This window comes from Myotis daubentonii, chromosome 20 (assembly GCF_963259705.1).
Source record: "Myotis daubentonii chromosome 20, mMyoDau2.1, whole genome shotgun sequence".
Taxonomy (NCBI): Eukaryota; Metazoa; Chordata; class Mammalia; order Chiroptera; family Vespertilionidae; genus Myotis; species Myotis daubentonii.
Window position 1 is genome coordinate 1,822,982 of NC_081859.1, and position 23,557 is coordinate 1,846,538.

General features: G+C 46.9%; 1 protein-coding gene across 6 annotated transcripts in view; it reads left to right on the top strand.

Moving 5' to 3' along the window:
• The window catches only part of DENND1B (DENN domain containing 1B), an 87,226-nt gene that overhangs the window by 28,259 nt on the left and 35,410 nt on the right, over positions 1 to 23,557 (top strand). For 5 of the 6 annotated variants that reach the window (XM_059677560.1, XM_059677559.1, XM_059677558.1 and 2 more), the window contains exons 5-12: positions 97 to 216; positions 3,074 to 3,143; positions 5,323 to 5,403; positions 6,412 to 6,471; positions 8,175 to 8,228; positions 10,408 to 10,518; positions 18,424 to 18,524; positions 21,751 to 21,796. In XM_059677560.1, coding sequence (XP_059533543.1) covers positions 97 to 216; positions 3,074 to 3,143; positions 5,323 to 5,403; positions 6,412 to 6,471; positions 8,175 to 8,228; positions 10,408 to 10,518; positions 18,424 to 18,524; positions 21,751 to 21,796 — 643 coding nt within the window. The remainder of the gene's footprint in view (positions 1 to 96; positions 217 to 3,073; positions 3,144 to 5,322; positions 5,404 to 6,411; positions 6,472 to 8,174; positions 8,229 to 10,407; positions 10,519 to 18,423; positions 18,525 to 21,750; positions 21,797 to 23,557) is intronic. The other variant, XM_059677557.1, reaches the window with a different exon arrangement.

A 23,557-nucleotide genomic window follows, 5' to 3' on the forward strand; every position in this document is an offset into this window, starting at 1 on the left:
CTCTAGCCACTGGGCCACACCAGCCAGGGCCTGCCCTTGCTTTTCTATGTGGCCGTTCTTGCCCAGGGCTGAGTTGCGGGCTGTGCTGTGTTCCAGGGTGTCTCAGAACCAAGTGGGGCAGCACTTCGCCTTCGTGCTGACGGACATCGAGAGCAAGCAGAGATTTGGCTTCTGCAGACTCACCTCCGGCGGCAGGATCTGCTTATGCATCCTCAGGTGAGCCCTTGGGGGGGGGGGGGAATGAATCTCTCTCATGGATGTTTCTCTCTCCCCCTCCCCTCCCCCTCCCCCTCTCCCCCTCCCCTTCCCCCTCTCCCCTCCCCCTCCCCCTCCCCTCCCTCTCCCTTCCCCCCTCCCCTCCCCCTCCCCCTCCCTCTCCCTCTCCCTCTCCCTCTCCCTTCCCCCTCTCCCCTCCCCCTCCCTCTCCTGTTCTCTCTCTCTCCCTTTCTCTCTGAAATCAATAAAAATATATTTTTAAAAAAATATGGACATGGGCCAAACTAGAGTCTGTGGAAATGCGCATAGGGAAAGAAATAACGTTTAGTAACTAAAAATATTTGCGAAGGACATGTCGGCGCAGAGTCGATGTCCGCTGTGAGTTTGCCTCCGTGCCGTCTTTAGGCGCCACATTCTCACCGGGATAACGATCGTCCAGAAAATGTATGTTTTAGCCAGAAGGTGCGATGCCAATGGCGGGTCGGTTCTCCTGATTTGAAGCCAGGCGGTTGGGCGCTGGGGGCGGGCAGTGTCCGTGTGGGAGACGGGTGGGGACGGCTCCTTCTATCGTTTTGCTTCATGATGGAAGTTCAGAGGCTGGAGTTTGAAGGGGAGTCTTCCCTTAGGCGCTCTCTCGACCCACTTGTGCCCTCGTAGAAAGACCAGAGATTGTATGGGCTCCCTGATTTTCTTCTGCGAATTTTTAAATCTTTTCATTAAAAAAAAAAATCAAATGCACAGGAAAGCTTCGAGACGTGTACAATGGGCTCATATACACATCCTCTCGATTCACGTTTATAATCAAGTTTCTCTTTTTCCCTCCTCTCCCCCACCCCCACGCACACTCACATACATGCCCTATTCTGTTCCTTACATTTCTGAGCCAGAAAATGTGCACAAAAACCTCTTTTCTCCATTCTTGGATGATGCTCTTATAAGACTTAAAAGCAACTTGAATTCACCTTCGAGTTCCAAGCAAGAAAATTGGTCCACGATGCTATAAAAATGAGGGTCTCTCTCTCTCTCTCTCTCTCTCTCTCTCTCTCTCTCTCTCTCTCTCCTGGATTTTATGTTATGATGTGACTTGAAAGTCAATCGAGGTGATTTGTTCACTTTTTAGCAGAAATATTAGGATTTCAGTTTATTTCTATAAACGTGGATATTGAATTTTGAGTTTTCAGCCCCAGTGGTATCTCCGGCTTTTTCTACGACACGTCTAACCCTCGCTGAACGAGAGCTCAGAAATACCCGAAGATATGACTCATTTAAGTCTTCACCCATTGTTTATAGTCATAATTGCTTTCATATGCCGGCCGAAAAAAAAAAAAAAGCCCGAAATGACATCTTTTCCTAACGGGATTAACGTGCTTTTACGACTATAAAATTGTCGCCAAGGTTCAGAGGGAAATGCCCTCGTCAGGAAGACGGATTGGGGCTGAGGCCTTTGTAGTATCGCCTACCCCCCCCCCCGCCCCCTCCCCCCTCCCCGCCCCCGACCCTTAACTCATACCACACTTGGAGCTTTCACACTCTTCCTCTGGGCAAATCCCTTGGAAGCAGAATGTTCCAATTTTACACATTTTGTGTCAATTTCCCAGATAGAAAAAAAGCAGCCGCTGGACATGAGACGTTCCGCTAGGAAAGGCCGTTTCCTCGGTTTTATTTGATGCCCCCACGTCAGATCCCTGCTGGTCCCTGCGACGCTTGGCGGTTCCCGGACCACTTGACACAAAACACTTCCTTCCCTTGATTTAGCCTTTGACCTGGGAATGTAAAAGTTTTATCAGCTCGGGAGTGGACGCCGTATGTGTGTGTGTGTGTGTGTGTGTGTGTGTGTGTCGGGGGGGGGGTGGTCTTCCTCCGGCCGCCTACATGGACTCGGGGTTCTCTCTATACATCTGCCTTCTGCCGAGGCCTCTACAAAAAGTGAAGGAACTGATCTTATAACGAACTTTGGAAGCGTCTCCTGCCTTTTGTTTTATTTATTTATTTATTTATTTTTATTTTTATTTTTTTACAATATATTTTATTGATTTTTACAGAGAAGAAGAGAGAGGGATAGAGAGTTAGAAACATCGATGAGAGAGAAACATTGATCAGTTGCCTCCTGCACGCCCCCTACTGGGGATGTGCCCGCAACCAAGGTACATGCCCGTGACCTGGATCGAACCTGGGACCCTTCAGTCCACAGGCCGACACTCTATCCACTGAGCCACACCGGCTAGGGCCTGCCTTTTGTTTGAAAAGAATTGGTCCTAAGGTGTTTGGTTTATGTCTGTAGACGTTACAAGGCGATGAGCGTCCAGGCTATGTTCTGTTAAAGAAATGACATTTTCCGTCTTATAAAACCTTGAGTGAAACCCCTCGTTCAGTCCGTATTAGATATGGAATACATTTAAAAACTTTTTTTTTCCCCTAGGATCTTTGGGGTTGGTGGCAAGAGCTAGGTTTTGATGGTGTTTGGGACTAAAATTTAGTGGGAAAGTATCTTAACTTACTGATAATCCGCTTAAGCGCTTAACCATGACTTACAGATGAATTGCGTGGAACGTGTATTGTTTGGACATTTTCTAAGAGGCCACAAAAATAAAAGCGTGAGAATAACATTTCTTCCCCCAGCAAGGTGAGCTGATAGGAGTTACACACAAAGCTTTGGATTCTGACCATGTTATGAAAACGAATAACAGATAATATTCCGAGTCCCTGTAACAGTCAGGAGAACACAGGTTTAGTGCGTTCCTGCCTTTCGGGATCGAACGGTTTGAAATACTATCAATTTAATGTTCATTTGCTCATCTTGTTCCTTGATTCTAAATAACACATTTTTCAGTTATTATTATTATTATTATTTTTGCAGCTACCTGCCGTGGTTTGAAGTCTATTACAAGCTTCTAAATACGCTGGCGGATTACTTGGCTAAGGAACAGGTAAGCAGTGTCCCCCCGCTCGCCCCCGCCCCCCACTTTTTTATTGAGGTAAAATACATATGACATAAAATGCACTGTTTTAAACCATTTTTCAGGGTACAGTTCTGTGTCATTAAGTGCATTCACACTGTTCTACAGCCACCCACCCTATCGTCTCTAAAACGTTTATATCTTCCCAAACGGACGCTCGGTGCCCCCGTTAACCCATCAGTTCCCATTCCCCTCCCCCACACCCCTGGCAGCAGCCATTGCGTTTATGTCACCCATGGCGGACACTCCACTGGGACACGCCAGGGGTCCCACTACCCACACGCCACCCTTCCTCCCCGGGCTCCACTGCCCACCCTCCACTGGGACATGACGGCTCCCATGGGCCACATGTGACTCTGTGCCTCACATAACTAGACTCAGACAATCTTTGTCCTTCGGTGCCTGGCTTATGTCACTACTCACGTTTTCATGGTTCATCCAATGTTTAGCCTATGTCAGAATTTCTTTTCCTTTTTCAAGAAAATATATTTTTACTGATTTCAGAGAGGAAGAGAGAGGGAGAGATAGAAACATCAGTGATGAGGGAGAATCATGGATCGGCTGCCTCCTGCACACCCCCTACTAGGGATCGAGCCCTTAACCTGGGCATGTGCCCTGACCGGGAATTGAACCGTGACCTCCTGGTTCATAGGTCAATGCTCAACCACTGAGCAACACTGGCTAGGCACAGTTTCTTTCCTTTTAATACTGAATAATATCCCACTGTATGCACAGACCACATTTTGCTTGTCCATTCATCTGTAGGTGAACACTTGGGTTTGTTCACCTGTTGGCTATGGTGAACAAGGCTGCTATGTGCATGGTTGTGCATTCAGCTCTTTTGAGAATATACTCAGAAGTAGAACTGCTGAGTAATACAGTAATTCATATTTAATTTTTTGAAGAATTGTGTAATCCATATAATTTTGGTTTTCTGAGAAGAGGACATAAGACTACACTTGTGTTCTTTATGAGAGGAAAAATATTATCAGTTCACGGTATGAGTACCCAGAAGGAAATCTTTGATTTTGATTTTTAATCGAGTCCCATGGGTTATTTAGACAGATATTTAGATTTTATAATTCAACTTATCCTTACGCAACCTACAGTGGGCAGGTACCAAGGATTTTTAAAAGCTGGACTTTTACAAAATTCGTGTGGCCATAGGAACTTTATATAGCCAGAGCATCGATATCATCCGGAATATTCTGTGGTATATTTCATTGTTGAAATGGTAAAGGGATAAAGTCTTTGTTGTCTTCTTTTTCGGTCGTTCTAAAGAGAATTTCAGATAGGCAGTTGGGAGTGCACGCTTTTGCAGATGCTCATAGTGATCCGAATTAAATTTGATGGCCAAGTTCAAAGAAACCCTGTGAGAAGTCGTGTCTCGTGTCCACGTCCCTCAAAATTAGTTATTACTGTCCTTGAAGAATTGCCTTTCCTTTCGTTTATTCTCCCACCCTAAACATTTTAAGAGAGAATTAAAATAACTATATATTTAAAAAGGTGCCTTCCTATATCTATTACTGGACTTGCATGAGTAAATCAGAAAGAGTAACTGTGCACATCAAGATACATTTTAATTATAAAAATCTAGGAGGTAGATCTGTTATATAATTTATTTAATTCCATTTTTTTTTGTGGGTCGGGTAGTGACCAGTTGCTACTTAGAAAAGAAATATTTAGGATAACCTCTGTGTTGGATCTTAGTATGATATCTTAAATTATACTTAGTCCTTAAAAAATTAGGTTTGAGATTTTAAAATTAAAATAGGAGATGGAAGCTTTCAGCATCTGATGAAATTGTATTGCTGTTTTTATGCCATTCCCTTGTTCTTGGATTTAATGCTTTACATAATTTCTTTCCTTAGATAACAGTCTATTTTATAAGAATTAAATGCTGCCAAATATATATTTATACTAAATATAAGGATTGATGTTATTCTTTCTGGATAAAGCCATAGGAATGTCTTTTCCAGATTAGATTGAAATATTTGAATTTTGGGTATTTAGAGCATTTCTGCGGAAATCAGTGGTACAGAGCCAGCCTACCATGAGAAGGCACGGTGCCTGCCTTTATCAAATCGTTTTCATCATATTTGCTCAATATACATTTGATTTATAAAATTCACCTCTTCGTGTACTGTAGGAAAATGATTTGAATGCAACTCTCACAGCGCTCTACAACCACCCAGTCCCCAAGGCAAACAGCCCTGTCAATCTGAGTGTGGTAAGTACGCAGCCAGTTCATTGATTTGTGGGCGATATAGATGCGTCTCATTTAAGAACACACGCACCTTTAGGGAACTTCATCCCACGCTCACCTCTGCTCCCAGGAAAGCGTCAGTGCTAGGACAAACATCACACTGAGACTTAGGACAGCGAGACTTTCGGACCTGCTCTAACTATCCTAACCTAATACGTTGGATGTGTATCTCGGTAGTTGTTAAATCAGTGGGGTTTTTGTTTTTTTTCCCCCCTTTTTGTAAAATTTTGAATCAGTAGTCTCTGATAGCTTTCAAATCTTGTGCACCTCTTCTCAATACAACATCTTAAGTGTTGGTACATTCAGCAGGTGAATGAAATATGAAATATGGCCTTACCTCTGTGTAAAGCTTATTTTGAAATTTCATTTGATTTCAGAGCAGGTGACGAGTCACGCGCCCAGTCCCGTGCTGTTAACGAGGGGCAAAAGTTGCGATCGAATCACTTGCTTTGAACTACGGGTAGCCGTTCTAGTTTTATGAGTTAGGAATTTTGTTCCTCCCTCAAATGGAAAGAAATTTTTGTTTTGTTTCCAGAATTTCCGTTAGAAAAATGTGACAACTCTAGAGAAGGCACTCTGATTCTCTTACAACCTCCTATTTCTTACAATCTCCATGTCCCAGCACATGGATTCTTCAAGACTTGATGTTATGGCCGCTAGAATATCACAGCGAGGCTGTGAAAATGGAATATCTCATGGAAATGGTTATTTTGAGACCGTCTTTCAGAATCGTTACCTACCCCCAGTGTTCTCTACTCTCAGGGGAGAATGAAAATACGTCCTTTCAGATTATCCTAACATACCATGAGCGCAGATCTGCATTTAAAATCACATTTATCATCAATGCTCTTCACATGTTTTCCGTGGACAGTGTGGCTACGCGGGTTTGTCTCAGCGAGACAGCCAGTGGTGGTGCAGACTTCCCCCTTGAAAGTAAAAATATTCATTTTTTTCTCTCTCATATATCATAAGAACCAAGAGATATTTATTGCCAGTGAGCAAGTTCTGAGAGATCAGCCCTCCCTAGCACCGGTGAGTTCCAAGGGCACCAACTTCTCACAATCACTATCAAATTGGGAAAACAATCCTTCCACTGTGTCTTTAAGATTCACGCCCGTCTGTGGGAAATGGGGAATGGGTCTCTCGGAAGGAAATTAATCACGTGGGATATATTTTCTGTTTATACTCCCTTTTAAAGCCCAGTTGTGTGAAATTCAGTTCTTTTGAAAACGCCTCCAAGTAAAAGCAGCGAATAGAGACCAAATCCACGCATATTCTCCGTCGTCAGAAGTCGTGATGGTGAAGCGCATTTTAGGAGTGAGAGTTATGTCCCTTTTTTTTTTTTGGTCACAAGGTCCCTGGAGGCCTTGCAGTCTCTCTCATCTTCTTCTCCCACCCTGGAAAATTATATATACATGGACTGTGGGAACTAGCCTTGTCTCGCTAGTTCAGCGGAGCACCGATTGGCTCGAATGGCTCCCCCCCCCCCCCATCTTTAATCCTAAAACGGTATTAAACATGTCCTTCTGTGATGAAGACAGTAAAGTGATGTTGGAGATTGCTATGAACAGAAAATAAAACAATTCTGGTGATTCCCTGGGACTCTGATTCTGGGTGGTAGATGTGGGGTGGGGGACAGGCCGGCGTACATGGTGTGCGTTTTATCCAGATCCATCTGAGACCTGTGGTGTTGCTTCAGATATCGAAGCTAATTCGTATTCGTTGAGGGGATGTAGGAAGGCCACAACATTGTGAGACGAGTCACTGTATTTTTAAGAAGTTTTAAAGGCCGAAATATTGTTTGCTTGCCGCGTTCTAAATCGTACAGCGACGGATATGTCCCAGAGAAATCTGCTGTGGCGGTCCATAGGAAATCTTAGATTTTGATATCTTTTTGGGGGAAGCAAGCCTTATTGTGCCATCTCCCTAAACTAAACGTGTTTTTAAATACATAAATATATAGCATAAGTATACACAAAAATGAAGAGATATCTACCTTACAGTGATATGCTTTTTGTTCTCAACTGTTTTTAGGACTTTGTAAAATTCAATATTTTCAACCAACACTTAATTTTTTTTTTTTAAATTTTATTGATTTCAGAGAGAAAGGGAGAGGGAGAGAGCGAGAGAAAAACATCCATGATGAGAATCACAGATCGGCTGCTTCCTGCACGCCCCCTACTGGGGATTGAGCCCACAACCCGGGCATGTGCTCTAGCCGGGAATGGAACCCAGGACCCTTCAGTCCACAGGCTTTACCCACTGAGCCAAACCAGCTAGGGCCAACAACACTTAGTTCTTTTTTTTTTTTTTTAATATATTTTATTGATTTTTTACAGAGAGGAAGGGAGAGGGATAGAGAGTTAGAAGCATCGATGAGAGAGAAACATCCATCACCTGCCTCCTGCACACCCCCCAGTGGGGATGTGCCCGCAACCAAGGTACATGCCCTTGACCGGAATCGAACCTGGGACCCTTCAGTCCGCAGGCCGACGCTCCATCCACTGAGCCAAACCGGCTACTAGGGCAACACTTAGTTCTTTATATGAGAAAGTGATTGTTGAAGCTCCTTTAAACCTCATGGACATAATCTCTCAAATTCAACAAATCCTGAGCATTGGTCCTCGGTATCTACAGACTCAGTTGCTGTAGTTTTTCTGCTTTTCACCCACGTGGCATGCGATGCTGCCCAGTCGTAACCCTCCTCTCTCCGTGTGCTTCCTTCTACCCATTAGCACTCCTACTTCATCGCCCCCGACGTAACCGGACTCCCGACCATCCCCGAGAGTGTAAGTTGATTGCTGCTTTTGTTTTTTATTCTATTCCCTGTGTGGGTTTCCTTTCCTGCGGTCTCCCTGTTGAAGGATCCCCGTGTAAAGACATAGAAGATATAGTAACTATCTGTGGTTCTGAGAAATAATGAAGAAATACGGAGTAACATGGTTCTCTCTCTCTCTCTCTCTCTCTCTCTCTCTCTCTCTCTCTCTCTCTCTTCTTTCCTGCTACTTTACCCCCTTCTGAATATCAGGGTGTGGCCAGGACAATGGTGTGAGAACCAGTATTTCCACCATTGAGATAGTTCAGGGGATCATATATTTCAGTGAGGACCAGGGAGGGGAGGTTTCTCATGGGAGGACTTCTATGGGTGGGGAATGGCTACCGCAGTGGGAAACATTTCCGCACAAATAGCCACCTCCGTGAACTGACCGAAGTATCTGAGATCCCTGCTTCTATCTCCGTTCGGCTCTTAGGTGTCTCGTGCCTGAGTTCTGGATTCTCACTGAAGCGATAGCATTACTTTGTAAGGCCTGAGGGGTATTAACCAGAAATTATAAAAGTTGCTAAGTTTTGCGTTTTACTAAGTCCCAATTGGTTGTAGCCAATATTCGAAATATTCTTTTTTTAAAAATATATATATTGTATTGATTTTTTACAGAGAGGAAGGGAGAGGGATAGAGAGTTAGAAACATTGATAAGAGAAAAACATCCATCAGCTGCCTCCTGCACAACCCCCTACTGGGGATGTGCCCACAACCAAGGTACATACCCTTGACCGGAGTTGAACCTGGGACCCTTGAGTCCGCAGGCTGATGCTCTATCCACTGAGCCACACCGGTTAGGGCGATATTAGAAATATTCTTATTCCCAGTTAATACTGCGTAGGAAAGTGTACATGGGTAGGTGTCAGCGGAAAGATGCTTTTGAACGGGAATATTTTTCCTGCGTGATTTCTGGTCTGCTCCCCTTGGGAAGATAAAACGAACCGGGAGAAACAACTCGATCGCACCTGAGCGAAACCGCAACGGGAAAAAAACGCTTCCCGGAATATTTACTATTTCCTTGGAACTCCACTCCTCCTCCAAACATGTTTCCAAAGCTCCTGAGTGGTTTGTGTCCGAAAAGCACACGTGTGACGCGTGAATAAGCCCAAGAAATCAGTTGTGAATTTCCTCGTGTCGAACCCAGACGGTGTGTGGATGGTGCTGCCAGTGCAGACGCGTCCAGAGAGCTCCTGGGGCCAGGTCTCCGCTCGCGGCTCTGACTGTGGGCCTGAGGGGGGCCACCCAGATGCTCAGGGCGCCTCACAGGCCTCAAGTCCACGTGCTGCTCCCGCTGGGCGGGGCCGCCCTGCTCTGCCCTCCTGGCAGCTGACCCCCATGCCTTGACTGATATGACCCTGGACCCTTCCCTTCAGAGTTTTCATTTCATTTTATTTATTTTTTGTTAATCCTCGCCAGAGGATATATTTTTTTCCCCATTGATTTTTAGAGAGCGTGGAAGAGAGGGTGGGAGGGAGGAAGGGAGGAGAGAGAAAGAAAGAGAGAGAAACATCTAGGTGAGAGAGACACACTGATTGGTTGAGAGAGGGAGAGATAGAGGGAGAAACATCTAGGTGAGAGAGACACTGATTGGTTCACAAAGAGGAAGAGGGAGAGGAAGAGGGAGAAACATCGGTGCGAGAGAGACACATTGATTGGTTGAGAGAGGGAGAGATAGAGGGAGAAACATCTAGGTGAGAGAGACACTGATTGGTTCACAAAGAGGAAGAGGGAGAGGAAGAGGGAGAAACATCGGTGCTAGAGAGACACATTGACCGGTTGCCTCCCACCCACACCTTGACTGGGGCCCTGAATTGAACCTGCAACCCAGGTATGTGCCCAGCTGGTATAGCTCAGTGGTTGAGCATCGACCCATGAACCACCCCAGTCAGGGCCCATGCCCGGGTTTCGGGCTCGATCCCCAGTAGGGGGGTGCGTGCAGGAGGCAGCCGATAGATGATGCTTCTCTCTCAAACATGTTTCTATCTTCCTCCCTCTCCCTTTCCCTCTCCCCGACCCTCTCTCTAAAAAAGTCAATGAAAAAAAACACATATGTATATTTTTTAAAAAGACCATTAGCTGTGTCAGACGTGTTCCTCGGTCATCCCCACGCGCCCTGACGCGCACACCGTGGTTTTTCTCGCGGCAGAGGAACCTCACCGAGTACTTCGTGGCCGTGGACGTGAGCAACATGCTGCAGCTGTACGCCAGCATGCTGCATGAGCGGCGCATCCTCATCACCTCCAGCAAGCTCAGCACCGTGAGTACCGCCCGTCTCCTAGGCAACCGCGTCGCGCGCATCACAAAGGGCCCCCCTGCATCCCGCGCATCACAAAGAGGCCGCGCGCCTCTGCGGACTAGGACAGGTTCCCCGTGTCCCGGGAGACAATATCCGCGGCCCCCGTGTCTGATAAGTGGTTGTCCCGCAGCTCTTGAAGGACAAAAGTCTGATTTATGGGAGGCGGCCTGCGATGCATTAAGTCGGGTTAATTATTTTTTTTCTGATCCGGGAGATGAGAGTTGCGTTTTTGTGTTTTTTTTTCTTTCTTTTCCTCCCCCCTCCGTTTTTCTTGTTAACTCTCCCGGGTTCATTTGACTGCCTTCTGCCAGAGAAAGAATTCTGAAGAGCTATTATGAGAGGGTGATTATTCACTTGTGGCTTGTTCCCCGGGCGCTTGCCTGAAAGGGACCCGGGGCCCAGGAGAATAGCCGCTCTCCCAACCGGGCAGTAGGTGGGTGCCTCTTTGTTGCCAAGCGCGGGTTTGCTGGAAGGTTCTATAGGAGTTGTGACTTGGAGGAGCTCTTCAGACGGATAATAACTTAAAAGTCAAAGCAGCATTTTTTTTATTTTTTTATTAATCACACGTCGTCCGCCGCTCCCTGAAACGGGCTATGGGAGCTCTCGATCAACATGGTGAAGGCGGTGAGAATCGGAGTGTCTTTGGGCCATAGAAAAAGAGTCACAAGTCTTTTGCTACATTTCCTGTTTTCTTTTTCCTGCTTTCGATATTGCAATTTTTAATATTTTTGATTGACTTAAAAAATTTAAATATCCACTTAAATAGATATTTAGCATAATATGCGAGATATTTATTAAAACCCATTATTTAAGATGGCATGAGTTTGCTGTCTTAAGCATTTGGGTAGCTGGTAAAAAGAAGGTAACATATGCATGTTTTGTTTGGTCGTAGAAATAGAAACGATGAAGTTCGGTATTTTCGAGTAGAGAGAGTTTCAGGATCTCTCTAGGAGGTCGGTTTCGTATTGAATGGCGAGAGAGGTGGTATCAGAGAGGTTACATGCCCACCCATAGGCCCCAGAGCTCACCGGAGACAGGTCATGTGGTCCTGGGTTTTCTGCTTCTGATTTTGGGTTATTCTCGTGACTCTATAATCGAAAAACCACGGTTTTCAGATTTTTGAATTGAAATATCGATATGCTCACTTTTTCAAAAAAATTAGAGATATATTATTTTACATCTTGAAAGACACACCACTTGCACTTAAAGGAGGAAGCGTGGAGGATGCAACAGGCGGTGACAAAGGTGATTTCTTGCATTTTCTTAAAGCGATATTGAGAAATTCAATCTGAATCGTTATAAATTTGCTTTTCTGCCATTTTTTAAATTGCCCACTGCGGTAAAACCAGTCTTCTTTCTTCTCCTTCTTCTCTTCATCCTCATCCTTTTTTGAACATGTGTACACACACATACCCATATGCACACACATATACATATACATATACATATACACACATCCATATACATACATATGCATACATATCCGTACAGGTGAAGTGCTAAGAATTCTATCTACATAAGACCCAATGATTCTTCAATGATTGTCAGCTATAATTTTCTAAGGGACTAGATAGTGCAGTTTAAAGAGTAACAGACCCGCCCTTTAACTTTATCTGAGTTAAAAAAATAAGTTGTTTTACTAAAGGCGTGGTCTCACTCAGGGACTTGTTCCCCATGTTCGAGGTACTAAACCCAACGCCAATGGTTTATGGTTCGAGAAAGCTCGATGGCAGTGCCATCCCTCAGTTCCCTCTCTGGGGCGTAGGGCTGATCACAGACACACAGACCAAGTTCACGGTCAGGATCTGCTACCCGTCTTATGTGGGGGAAGCCGCTATACCTGGGTCTCTCTCTCTCTTGGAAATTCATGTCTAGATCCGCCACGAATCCTACGCACGGTAACACTTAAGGTCAGAGACCAGGACCATACGTAAATTAGGAAGGAACTGACTTTAGAAAGAATTGAGTGAGACCTCGGAGACATCCAAGGAAAGAGTAAAGTGTCCGTGAACTGATTTGCTGTAAAGCTTTTCATAGTCTTATATTTCTTTCTATGCCATAAAGACTAGAATGCACTTCATCTTAACACCATGAATTGTTGCACTCGTTCTAAAAATCTGCAGCCAAAATTTTAATTCTCGAAAGAACACATATGAGTTAAGGTGTATTTACATTTGCTCTCTTATTGTCGTTTGAGGAATTGTGTTTCCGTTTTTACCCTTTGGCGTTCATAATTTTATTCTAATCACGCTTGTCCGCCTTAGAGCTTGCTGGGGGTTTTAGTAACTGAATTTAGAGAATTCAGTTACTCAAGGCTCTGCTTTCTTTACCTATTGTTTGTAGTTAAAATGGTACTTTTTCATCATCTTTATAGAGATGAACTTTAACATAAAAAAACTAGTTCTGAGATATGGTAGCAAAAATATTAAGAGTGTTGTTATGGCCCGGCCGGCGTGGCTCAGTGGTTGAGCATCGACCTATGAACCAGGAGGCCACGGTTCGATTCCTGGTCAGGGCACATGCCCGGGTTGTGGGCTCCATCCCCAGTGTGGGGCGTGCAGGAGGCAGCCGATCCATGAGTCTCTCTCATCATTGATGTTTCTGTCTCTCGCTTCCTCTCCCTTCCCCTCTGAAATAAATAAAGGCATATTTAAAATAAAATAAAATGAAATGTTAATGTGTCGTTCCCCCCCCCCCCCATTATAAGTGTAGTGTTTTGCTGGGACCCATTATTATATTTTTATGTGTTTGAGTTTCATGCACTAGGCCAGTGGTCGGCAAACTCATTAGTCAACAGAGCCAAATATCAACAGTACAGCGATTGAAATTTCTTTTGAGAGCCAAATTGTTTAAACTTAAACTATATCGGTAGGTACATTGTTATTAACTTAATTAGGGTCCTCCTAAGACTTAGGAAGAGCCACAGTCAAGGGGCCAAAGAGCCGCATGTGGCTCGAGAGCCGCAGTTTGCCGACCATGACACTAGGACATAACACCTCTGTGTTTATTCTGTTGATACTTCCATTGTCAAGTACACACGGCTGGGGGCGGGGCGTCCTGGAAACCCTGATGGAGAACGTGGGTGTCATCCATGCAACAGACAGGCATGTCCCTGCTGGGGGGGGGGTGCACCTCGGCGGGGCTTGCGGAACACCAGAGCAGAGGATCCATCATGATCATACACGCGTAGATCCCTCGACTCCTTGCTGCTTTACGACCGGAGCCGGGAACATGGCTGTCGAAAGTCATGTCCCCGCGTCTCAAGGCGGTCGGGCGTGCAGCGCTGTCATCCGCGTCTGTCACGGTCCCTCAGACCTGCTCTAAGCAGCCGGCCAGGCTGTGCGTCTTGTCTCGGCGCCGGCCCATCGGCCAGCCTCTGACAGGGCCTCCCCATCACGCTGTCAGTCATCTGCTAACGAGGGCGGGCCTGCGTGGCCTGCAGCGGGGGAGCGGGGTGCCCCTCTCTGAAGCCGATCTCTAATCGGGGGCTCCCGTCCGGACCCACGTTCAGTTGGTAAACATCTCCCTCCCAAAGCCCGTAAGCACGTTAGTTCCAGAGATTGGAGCGAGGGCGCACGCCCCTTCGGAACACGCCCAGCGAGCAGTGTGCCGCGCGCGCTGGAATCGTGTTAATAAACTGTAATGTCTGCCTTTGTGGGAGATGCCCCCGGGCAGCCAGGCATATGCTTTCGCTCCTCCTCGCGCTAATTCCGTCCAGGGCATCTGCGAGCAGAAAGCTCTGTGATCCCTGGAAAATCGGCCGTGAAGGTGGGGATTTCACAGGCTTCGCTGGGCTGCAGGGGAGTCGGGGGGACTTGACCCTCACCGTCTGGATCTTGAGGATCCATGACTTGTCTCTCACTGGGGGCACCTGTGTGGGCACTGAGCCCGAACCCCAAAGCTCAGAGCATCTTTCTGGAGATCAGGAACTGAATGGTTGGCGAGGGAACAGGCGTGACCCAGGCCCACTTCTTTGCGAAGATTATCCGAGGGCACGTCCCCCCTCGTGTTTGTCGAGCGGCAGCCGTTGCATGTCGTCATTGAGACGCCTCAGGGAGGGAGATGCTAGGAATTTTAGATTTTTCATTCTCCCCAAGGCCTGTAGCAACCAGTGATGTCAACTGACACGGTCCCTGCTAATTCTCCTTCCCAGGGTGTCGTGTGATGTGTATTTCCATTCAGAGCTAAGGGAGAGGGACAGGGGTGTGGAGATAGGACCAGGTGACAGAGAGTCATGGGTCCGCTGCCTCCTGCACGCCCCACACTGGGGATCGAGACCGCAACCCGGGCAGGTGCCCTTGACCGGGAATCGAACCGTGACCTCCTGGTTCAAGGTCACCACTGGGTTGGTCAGGTGGCACTTTGTTGGCAGGTACGGCTGGAGGTCCATCTGAGGGAACTTCTAAGACAGGAAAACTGTCCTCTCGTCTTGTGCTTGTCCGGCTGTCCATCCCAAAGACTCACTCTCGGTCATGTCGTTCGGATAAAATGTTTTCCGTCAGTAGATGTGACTCAGGGTCTCAGAAGGGTGGGCATTTCGGATCTTTGTATGTGGGAAGGCAGTCGGAAAGGAAGGTTCTCGATTGCGCCTGCCTGGGCTGGAGTCCTGGCTTGGCCGCTTGCGAGGTGTGTGATCTTGGGCAACTGGTCTACCCTTGCCGCAGGGCCCTGGTCCGTCGGTGGGAATAGTGGTAACAGACGTGAGACTGTCAGGTTCTCAGAAGAGTGCGGGCACCTGGTCAGCGTCCTGGAGACGTTTGCTATTGTTGTTATCGTCAGTGACATTCGACCTGGGGGCCTGGGACCGGAAGTTCCAGGTGCCTTTATCCCATGACCACGTTCACTGTCCCCCACCTTTGTGGTCAGGTTTCTCCCGTGGACTTCTCGTCTCTTCCCATGGCTTCCACCTGTGCTGACTCTACAATCGCAGTGTGTGGGGAATCGGCATTGATCTCGCATTAGTCAGCACTTTGAGGATGCTTTGTGGGGTTACAGGTGCGGAGAGATACTCACTGGCCACTGGACCCAGATGGGGAGGAATGGTGGTGGTGGGGTTTTTTCTTCTCTTAAACCGTTATTTGGTGAATTTGTTCCTCTTTGAACTTCACGAGAAGCAGCAGGGATGATGAAAGAAGCAGCTGGAAGATACCAGAAAAGCACTGTGCCCCGGCCGGTGTGGCTCAGTGGCTGAGCGTCGACCTATGAACCAGGAGGTCACGGTTGGATTCCCGGTCAAGGGCACATGCCTAGGTTGTGGGCTTGATCCCCAGGAGGCAGCTGATCCATGATTCTCTCTCATCATGGATGTTTCTCTCTCTCCCTCTTCCTTCCTCTCTGAAATCAATAAAAATATCTTTTAAAAAAAGGAAAAGCAATATGGCTTCCTGGCCTCGTCACCAGCCAGGCAGAACCTCGGGTAATCTGGCCCCAAAATGTGATTGTCGCTACCCTTGAAGGTTCAGGATCCAGTAGGTCATGAATAACTAAAAAGCAAGAAACTTCTTCCTCTCCCTGGCTTTTAAACTGAGCTTATTTCCTGCTAGGACTTTGTTTTTCTAACCAGACTTCTAAAACACGTTGTTTATTTCTCTTCGTTGGCTCGGCTCTCAGAGGGGTGGAGGGACAGGATTGGTCAGGATAGTTAGAGCTGCCTTAGCGTCAGGGACAGAGCCCACGTGCCAACCGTCGTCAGAGGTGGTGACTGCTTAGCATTAGGAATTCATTCTTCCGGAAGCCGGTCCAATGCTTGCGCTGCTCTTGTGCCTCATTCATAACGTCCATGCAGGATGACCCCTGAGGGCATCGGGGACGGATCTAGGTGACGTGTACCAGCGGACTTTGGGTTCTGGGTGTGGCCCAGGAGATAAGTGGCCCTGAGTACATTCCCCACCTTGAGAATGTGTGTCTTCCTCCGTTGCCCTGTTCATTGTGTTTGTGTACCACACACACCCGGGCCACGGTCCTTCTCAAGGGGTCAAAGGAGGGGTTTTCAAAGCCATGTCTGGAGAAATGGAGGAAGTGAGCAAAAGAGCTGCCTTTCCTTAACTCTTCCCGGGGGAGGAGGGTTCGCACCGTCGGGAGGACGCCTGCTTTACACCCAGGGAGTGCCCGAAAGCTCTCGGGGAGGGCGACGCTGGCTAGGTAAACCCCGTTTTTATTATCCTCTGGCTCAGATACGGGAGATAAGGAAGTCCGTGGTCCGCAATCGCTAAATGGAAGCCTTTGCATGCCTCCTAGTGGCCTATTGCGTGTTCGGATGAAGGAATTTGGAACGAGTGTTGATTGAAAGACGGCTGTCCGTGAGCTGTGAAGGCTTGCACGGGTGAAGCGCTAAAACCCGTCAGTGGCATTTATTCTAAATGGAACCAAAATCGATCGTTTTCCACATGTCACTAATGGAAAATCTAGTTGGCAAAAGACAGAACACACGTGATAAAGAGGAATATGCTTTTAATCAAAATGTGTATGTTTTTGGTTCCCGACGAGATTATCTTAATTTTTTTAATTCTGTAGAACTACTTGGCACTTGAATATAGACAGTGCTGCTATTGAGATTGAATTGAGAGGGGACGGGGATGGGGGAGGGAGCAGAGGGAAAAGGGAGGGATCAATGGTGATGGAAGGAGACTCGACTTGGGGTGGTGAACACACCATACAATACACAGATGATGTTGTAGATTTGTACCCCGGAGACCTAGATGATCTTATTAACCAGTGTCACCCTGGTATATTCAATAATAAGAAAATACTGAACTGCTTTGTATGCATTTAATTTTTAAATTCATTTGATGGCTGTGTGTAAAATTTTCATTCCCTCTGTAATGAAAGAGAAATGATGGCTCATAGAAAGTCTGTTTTCAGGCCCGTTTTCAGGTGGTCTTATTTCTCAAATCTGATTTTCAAGCTGGGCAAGATGATTTCCTCCGTAGCCTTGAAAGGCAGACCCTAGCAACCCTTTAAAACGATGATGCATACTGATTCACTTATTGCCGTAAACACTGGGGGAGAAAGACGACTCCCCGCTTACAGGAATGGAATTTAAAAAGCACAGAAAATCACAGGGGAAGAATTCTGCGGCGGGTCCATAGGACGGAAGAAGGGGGGCTAGAGAAGGGGGAGGTATCTTTACGTGAGGCGTTGAAAAGATTTAATTAGCCACTCGCCAAATCAAAACAATTAAAATGGCAATTCCCTTTGCAATCGCAGCCACGTCCGGGCAGCTGTCTTGATCCGCAGCTGGGCCCCCAGACGGGTGTCGGGAAGGAGGGAATGATGATATTCCTGGCTTCCTGCGGCCCAGCTGTCAGGCGCGGCCGGCGCTGGTCAATAGTGACATCCCATGTGTCAGCGAGCAGCGTCTCTGGGTTCCGTGCCCCGCAGTCCACTGTCGAGCAGCCCGGTCCCCCGGTGCTCGGGCGGCGCAGCCCCGGCTGTCGGACCCGTGTTTCACGCTTTGGCAATTTGCCCTAACGATCTCCCTCCGGAGCCTCCCCGCCTCCCTCTCCACGTCTCATCGCGGAGCACGAGTCCCAGCCATGCCCGGCCGTCGGGTCCCACCATTTCCCCTACGGCGCCCACCTGATCTTTCTGTCTATGGGCTTCGTGTTGACCCCCAAACACTGTATTTTCAGACACCGGTCTCCCTGAGACCCCCAAGAACCTCCTGGAGCTGCTGGTAGGCTGTTTTCAGGGAGGGGCGCTTCCGAAATGGAAGGCGTGTTGCGTGCGGAATTGGTAGAGGCATAGGGTGGAGGTCACGAGAGCAGTGGGATGTGTGATCATCTTGGGGAATGGGTGTGTGTGTGTGGGGTGTTGTGTTTGTAGGGAGCCTGCTCCTCACTGTGGCTGTCCCTTTCCATCTCGCAGTTGACTGCCTGCCTGCACGGATCGGCCGCGCTGCTGTACCCCATGTTCTGGCAGCACATCTACATCCCCGTGCTGCCGCCGCACCTGCTGGACTACTGCTGGTGAGCGCCCCCGCCGGCTCCCGGCGGCTCCTGGACCCGGGGTCATGTGGGAGAAAGCCCGGTTCCTCTTCCTCTTCCTCTTCCTCTTTCTCTTCCTCCTCCTCTTCCTCTCCTCCCTCTTCTCCTTCTCCTTCTTATTCTCCTTATTCTTCTCCTCCTTCTCCTTCTCCTCCTCTTCCTCCTCCTCCTCCTCCTCCTCCTCCTTTAAATATAATTTTATTGATTTCAGAGAGGGAGAGAGAGACAGAAACATCCATGATGAGAGAGAGTCATGGATCGGCTGCCTCCTGTACACCCCTTACTGGGGATGGAGCTGGCACCTCTGGCCTGTGCCCTTGACCGGGAATCAAACAGTGACCTCCTGGTTCCTAGGTTGACACCCGCCCACTGACCACGGGAAGCTTGATGTGCACATACGTGCCCGGACGCGCCGGAACCTGCTTTGGGGATTAGCGACGAGTGTGGAACATGCTTTTAAGAAGGGGCCAAGCGGTGCTTTCCTGGGGGGCCATCCCGGTCCTCGCTTAGCCAGCCCCCCAGTCCTCTTCCTGCTGTTTCCATGGTAATGGAGGGAGCTTGTTTCCTGGCTTCGTCTCTGGAGTTTTCTGACTGGGTTCCAGCCCCTGCAGAAGCCTCTGGGACAAGCTCTCACGCCAGACTGTCCCCTGGCCCGGGGGGTGCAGGGGAGATGACCAGCACGTCCGAGCGTCCAGGCCACGAGGGTGGGGCAGGAGGACATAGCCGTGTATTGAGGTCCAGCCCTCGAAGACGCGAGCTGTCTTCCATGTCAGAGAATTCTACGGACCCAGCTACTTTCTGGGGAGCATGACTTCCCCCTTTCTGAGTCCTTGCGGACGGTTCTAGTCAGACTGGCCGGCATGCGGAAGGGAGACGGATGTCAGAGGCCACGCCTGCCAGTCCATGGTTTAGATTCCACTTCAGAAATAGCAGCAGGAAGCCTGGAGAGCGGTGGGGGGTGTGCGCCCACTCTCCCAACCCCAGGGCCCTCCTCGCGCCTGGAAGGGCCTTTGCTTTCACGCTGGGCGTCTCTGATGGCGTGGCCTGTGAGGGCCGGGATGCCACCCCGTGGCCGCAGGGGGACCTCACCTCGGGGTCCGCCGGTAAAGGCTCCCCAGGGTGCTGGCGCCCCCATTCACTCCCTCGTCCATTTGTACGTCCACCCTGTAGCGAGCACCCGTTTGCCAAGCCGTGAGTCTGTCACGTCAGGAATAAGACTTAGCGTCTGCCCTTGGGTTCCCAGATGGGAAGGAATTTACACCAACGTGCACACGCACGCACACACACGCACACACACGCACATGCACACACGCAGGGCACAGAGAAACACTGTAATTCTGCGAGGTGAATGTGAGAGGTGTATAAAGGGGACATGGATGGGGACACCTAGGAGTCACGTAGGAGGAAGAGGTCCCCGTGGCCTGCCTGGGTGGCAAGGGGCTCCTAGGGTCCTGTGACACCATCTGCCTCCTCCCCTCGACCTCCCAGTATGAGGAGAAAATGGGGAGTTGCTGTTTTTCTTTGTTGTTCGTCCTCACCCGAGGATGTTTTCCCATTCAATTTGAGAGAGAGTGGAAGGGAGGGGGAGAGACACAGAGAGAGACACATCGATGTGAGAGAGACACATCCATTGGTTGCCTCCCGCACATGCCCAACCCAGGTACTTGCCCTTGACTGGAATCGAACCCGGGACCCTCCAGCCTAGGGCTGGTGCTCCATCCACTGAGCCAAACCGGCCAGGGCTGGGAGTTGCTAGTCCGCGGGCATCAGTTCTGCAAGGTTCTCGCGATCTATTGAACGACCTCCTGTGGTCGGTTAGCAGGTTAACAGTTCGGTGCGTACACACGGGGCGCATGTCACGTCTCGACAGAGAGGTCTCGAACCCGGGCGAGTCTGCGATGTTGGCGGAAGGGCTTCAGCTGTGTGAGTCCTTGCACACCCAGGAGGCGGGGCGACTTCAGCACCAAGAAAATGATAGTTGTTCTTCCTCGTTCACCGATGGCTGGTTCACCTTTGGATCTAGGCGATGTGCCCGGTCTTCTTCTCCCAAAAGGGGCAGATTCGCCAGCTCAGTGGTTGAGCGCTGACCCATAAACCAAGAGGTCACCGGTTCAGTCCCCAGTAGGGGGCGTGCAGGAGGCAGCCGATCCATGCTTCTCTCTCATCATGGATGTTTCTGTCTCCCTCTCCCTCTCCCTTCCTCTCTCTGAAGTCAGTACGGACATATTGAAAAGTGTTTTATTTTTAAGTAGCTGTGTATTTGGGTATTTCCTGTCACCTTTGTAGATATCTGCCCATTCTCATGGTTTCTTGTCAAGTAGCATTTTAATTTTGCAATGTCAAGTTGAATAATTTCCTTCTTCTGTTTCATGAGAAATCTTTTTTAGATGAGTGGTGAGTCTGATGGTATGTGCTACAAAAATTATTGAATGACTCTATTCTCTACTAGAGTATGAGACCCCCGGGGAGTATATTCTGTTCATATTGTTTACTGTCGGACCCAAGGCCCTAGACCAGGGCACCTGGTGGGCTTTCCATATTTTAATTAATATAATATTATTCTTAAACTTATTTGAATATTTTCTAATTTGTTAAAATTATTCTATTAATAAATATAATGTGGGATAAAAAGGAAAGGATGATATTTGAATGAAAAGACAAGGGCACATGAGTAGAAGGACAGGACAGAAATAGGATGATGGCAGTGAGGAAGAACTTTGCCCAGCGCACAGTAGGGCTCCATAAGTATTTGGTACTGACTGACTCAAAAAACGTTGCTGATGTAGTAGGGGTGAAAAAATGATATATTAAGAAAATCATAGAAATGAGAATCTAATTGGATAAAAAGATGTACAAGAGAAATATGAATACATTTGATGATTACTTATGATATATTTGACATGAAGTATATGGAAAAGGTTCAACTTAGGTTATCACCTCGACCCTAATATTCTCAATCGGTAAGGTTTTTAAAGCATTCCATTTCTTGATTTACTTAGAAATGATTTTGTGATTTTTTTTTATATAAATCAACCTTAACTTGAATCTATTAATGGCCTTTCAATTTGAATTGTATATAGAAAATAATTTAAAATACCTAAGCTATGCTATGTTAGAACTGTGCATTTAAGTAATAGTTTAAGCATGCAGAACTACGTATGTTGTTTCAGTTTTAATGAACTATGAATGTACCGTTTTTTAAATTCAGCGCTCCGATGCCGTACCTGATTGGAGTACACTCCAGCCTCATAGAGGTGAGTATACGTCAGACAATAGTGATCAATTCACTCATAAAAATCATAGTTAACACAGTTGTGCTTTGGAAGAATATCTGTTGACTAGTACAGAGAACTAACTAGTTTTATATCATACTCACATGGCCATTTTTAAAAAAGGTAACATTGAAATAACATCATTTTAATTTTTATACCAAATGAGCATCTTCAATGGCAGGAAACCCATGAAAATAGGTTACATATGGGAGAAATCACATGGTTAGTTTTAAATCCAGAAAACTTTAGTTCTTAATGAACCATTATTTGGTTTCATCGTGAGTGAGACAGTACAATAGGAACGGTAGGTATGTTTTAAACTAGTTGGGCACCGTTTAATAACTTTCTCCTTAATCTATTAGGAGATGATATGCAAGCTCCAATTCCATTCTTATCATGTCATTATTGGCAGATTTTTTCCACCAAAATTTTAAATTTTATATAAATGTCATTATAATTAAAACATAGGTATATCTACTTACATGCTTTATAGGGGAGGCTGAAGTGCGTAATTTTTCGCATCTTAATTGGCTGCAATTACAACGAATTTTTTTTCAAAGAAGAATCACATATTCTCTTATTCTCTCTCAGTCAAGGCAGTTGAAGACTTGTAAACATAGTCATTCAAAGTCATGAAATGAATGACCTTTTAAATCTCCCTTTTAATTCTTTTTATGCAATCCCGGGTATAAAAGATGGCTAGCAGTCTCTTTTGACAGTGGAGCTCTCTTTCCAAAATAAAAGATAAGGACATTTTGTTCTGCCTGGAAAACGAGACTTGAGGGACGAACCCAAGGCTGGCGAAGGCCTGTGGGCGGTTAGAAAGAAATGAGTCGAGGCCGCCAAGGGGAGGGTCATGTGGACCGTGAGCGCACAGAGGATTCTGTAGAGCACGCTTACCCTGTGGCATCTTCCTGCATTGATGCTTCTGTCCATCCACTCTAGCCTCATTGCCCGGAAGCGTCCTCTTGCGAGGATGGGAGGCAGGCTGACCACCGTCAACACCTTGTGCTCTGTTTTTATTATATTTTTATTGATTTCAGAAAAGAAGGGACAGGGAGAGAGAGAGAGAAGCATCAATGATGAGAGAGAGCCATGGATGGGCTGCCTCCTGCACGCCCCCTACTGGGAATGGAGCCCACAACCCCGGCATGTGCCCTGACCGGCAATCCAACTGGGACCTTTTGGTTCCTGGGTTGGGTTGATGCAGAGATTTGAAATTCTAAACGAGTCAGGGAAATATTAGTCCTGCCCAACTTTAAGACAAAGTAATTAATCTGGCCAATTTAAAATGTACAGTATTTCATATTTCTCAAAAGTGGCTATTATTCTAGAATGTCACTTTAAAAATATGATGCTGAAGTTAATTGACCTATTGCTAGTTGACCTATACAATTATGGAGTTCTGAGTTGGTGGATAAATTTTATTAATGAACACCTTATTTGCATTAGGGAATAAGATTAGGTGCTATCATTTATTAAAGACCAATAGAATTATATGATTTAAGTATACATATTAAATTAAATAGGAAACATAAACTGTAAATATTTTCTTTCTTTAAGGATGAAAAATTTGATGAAATTCTAATTCACAATTACTTGTACACATATTGAGATAATTTGGCCAATTGACTAAGCTTTCAAACAAATAGTCAACTAGTTAATCTGATGGGCTATGAAATCTGATCTTTTATGTTGAAATTCATGTGGTAAATACTAAGAATGACTTCCATATTACTTCCT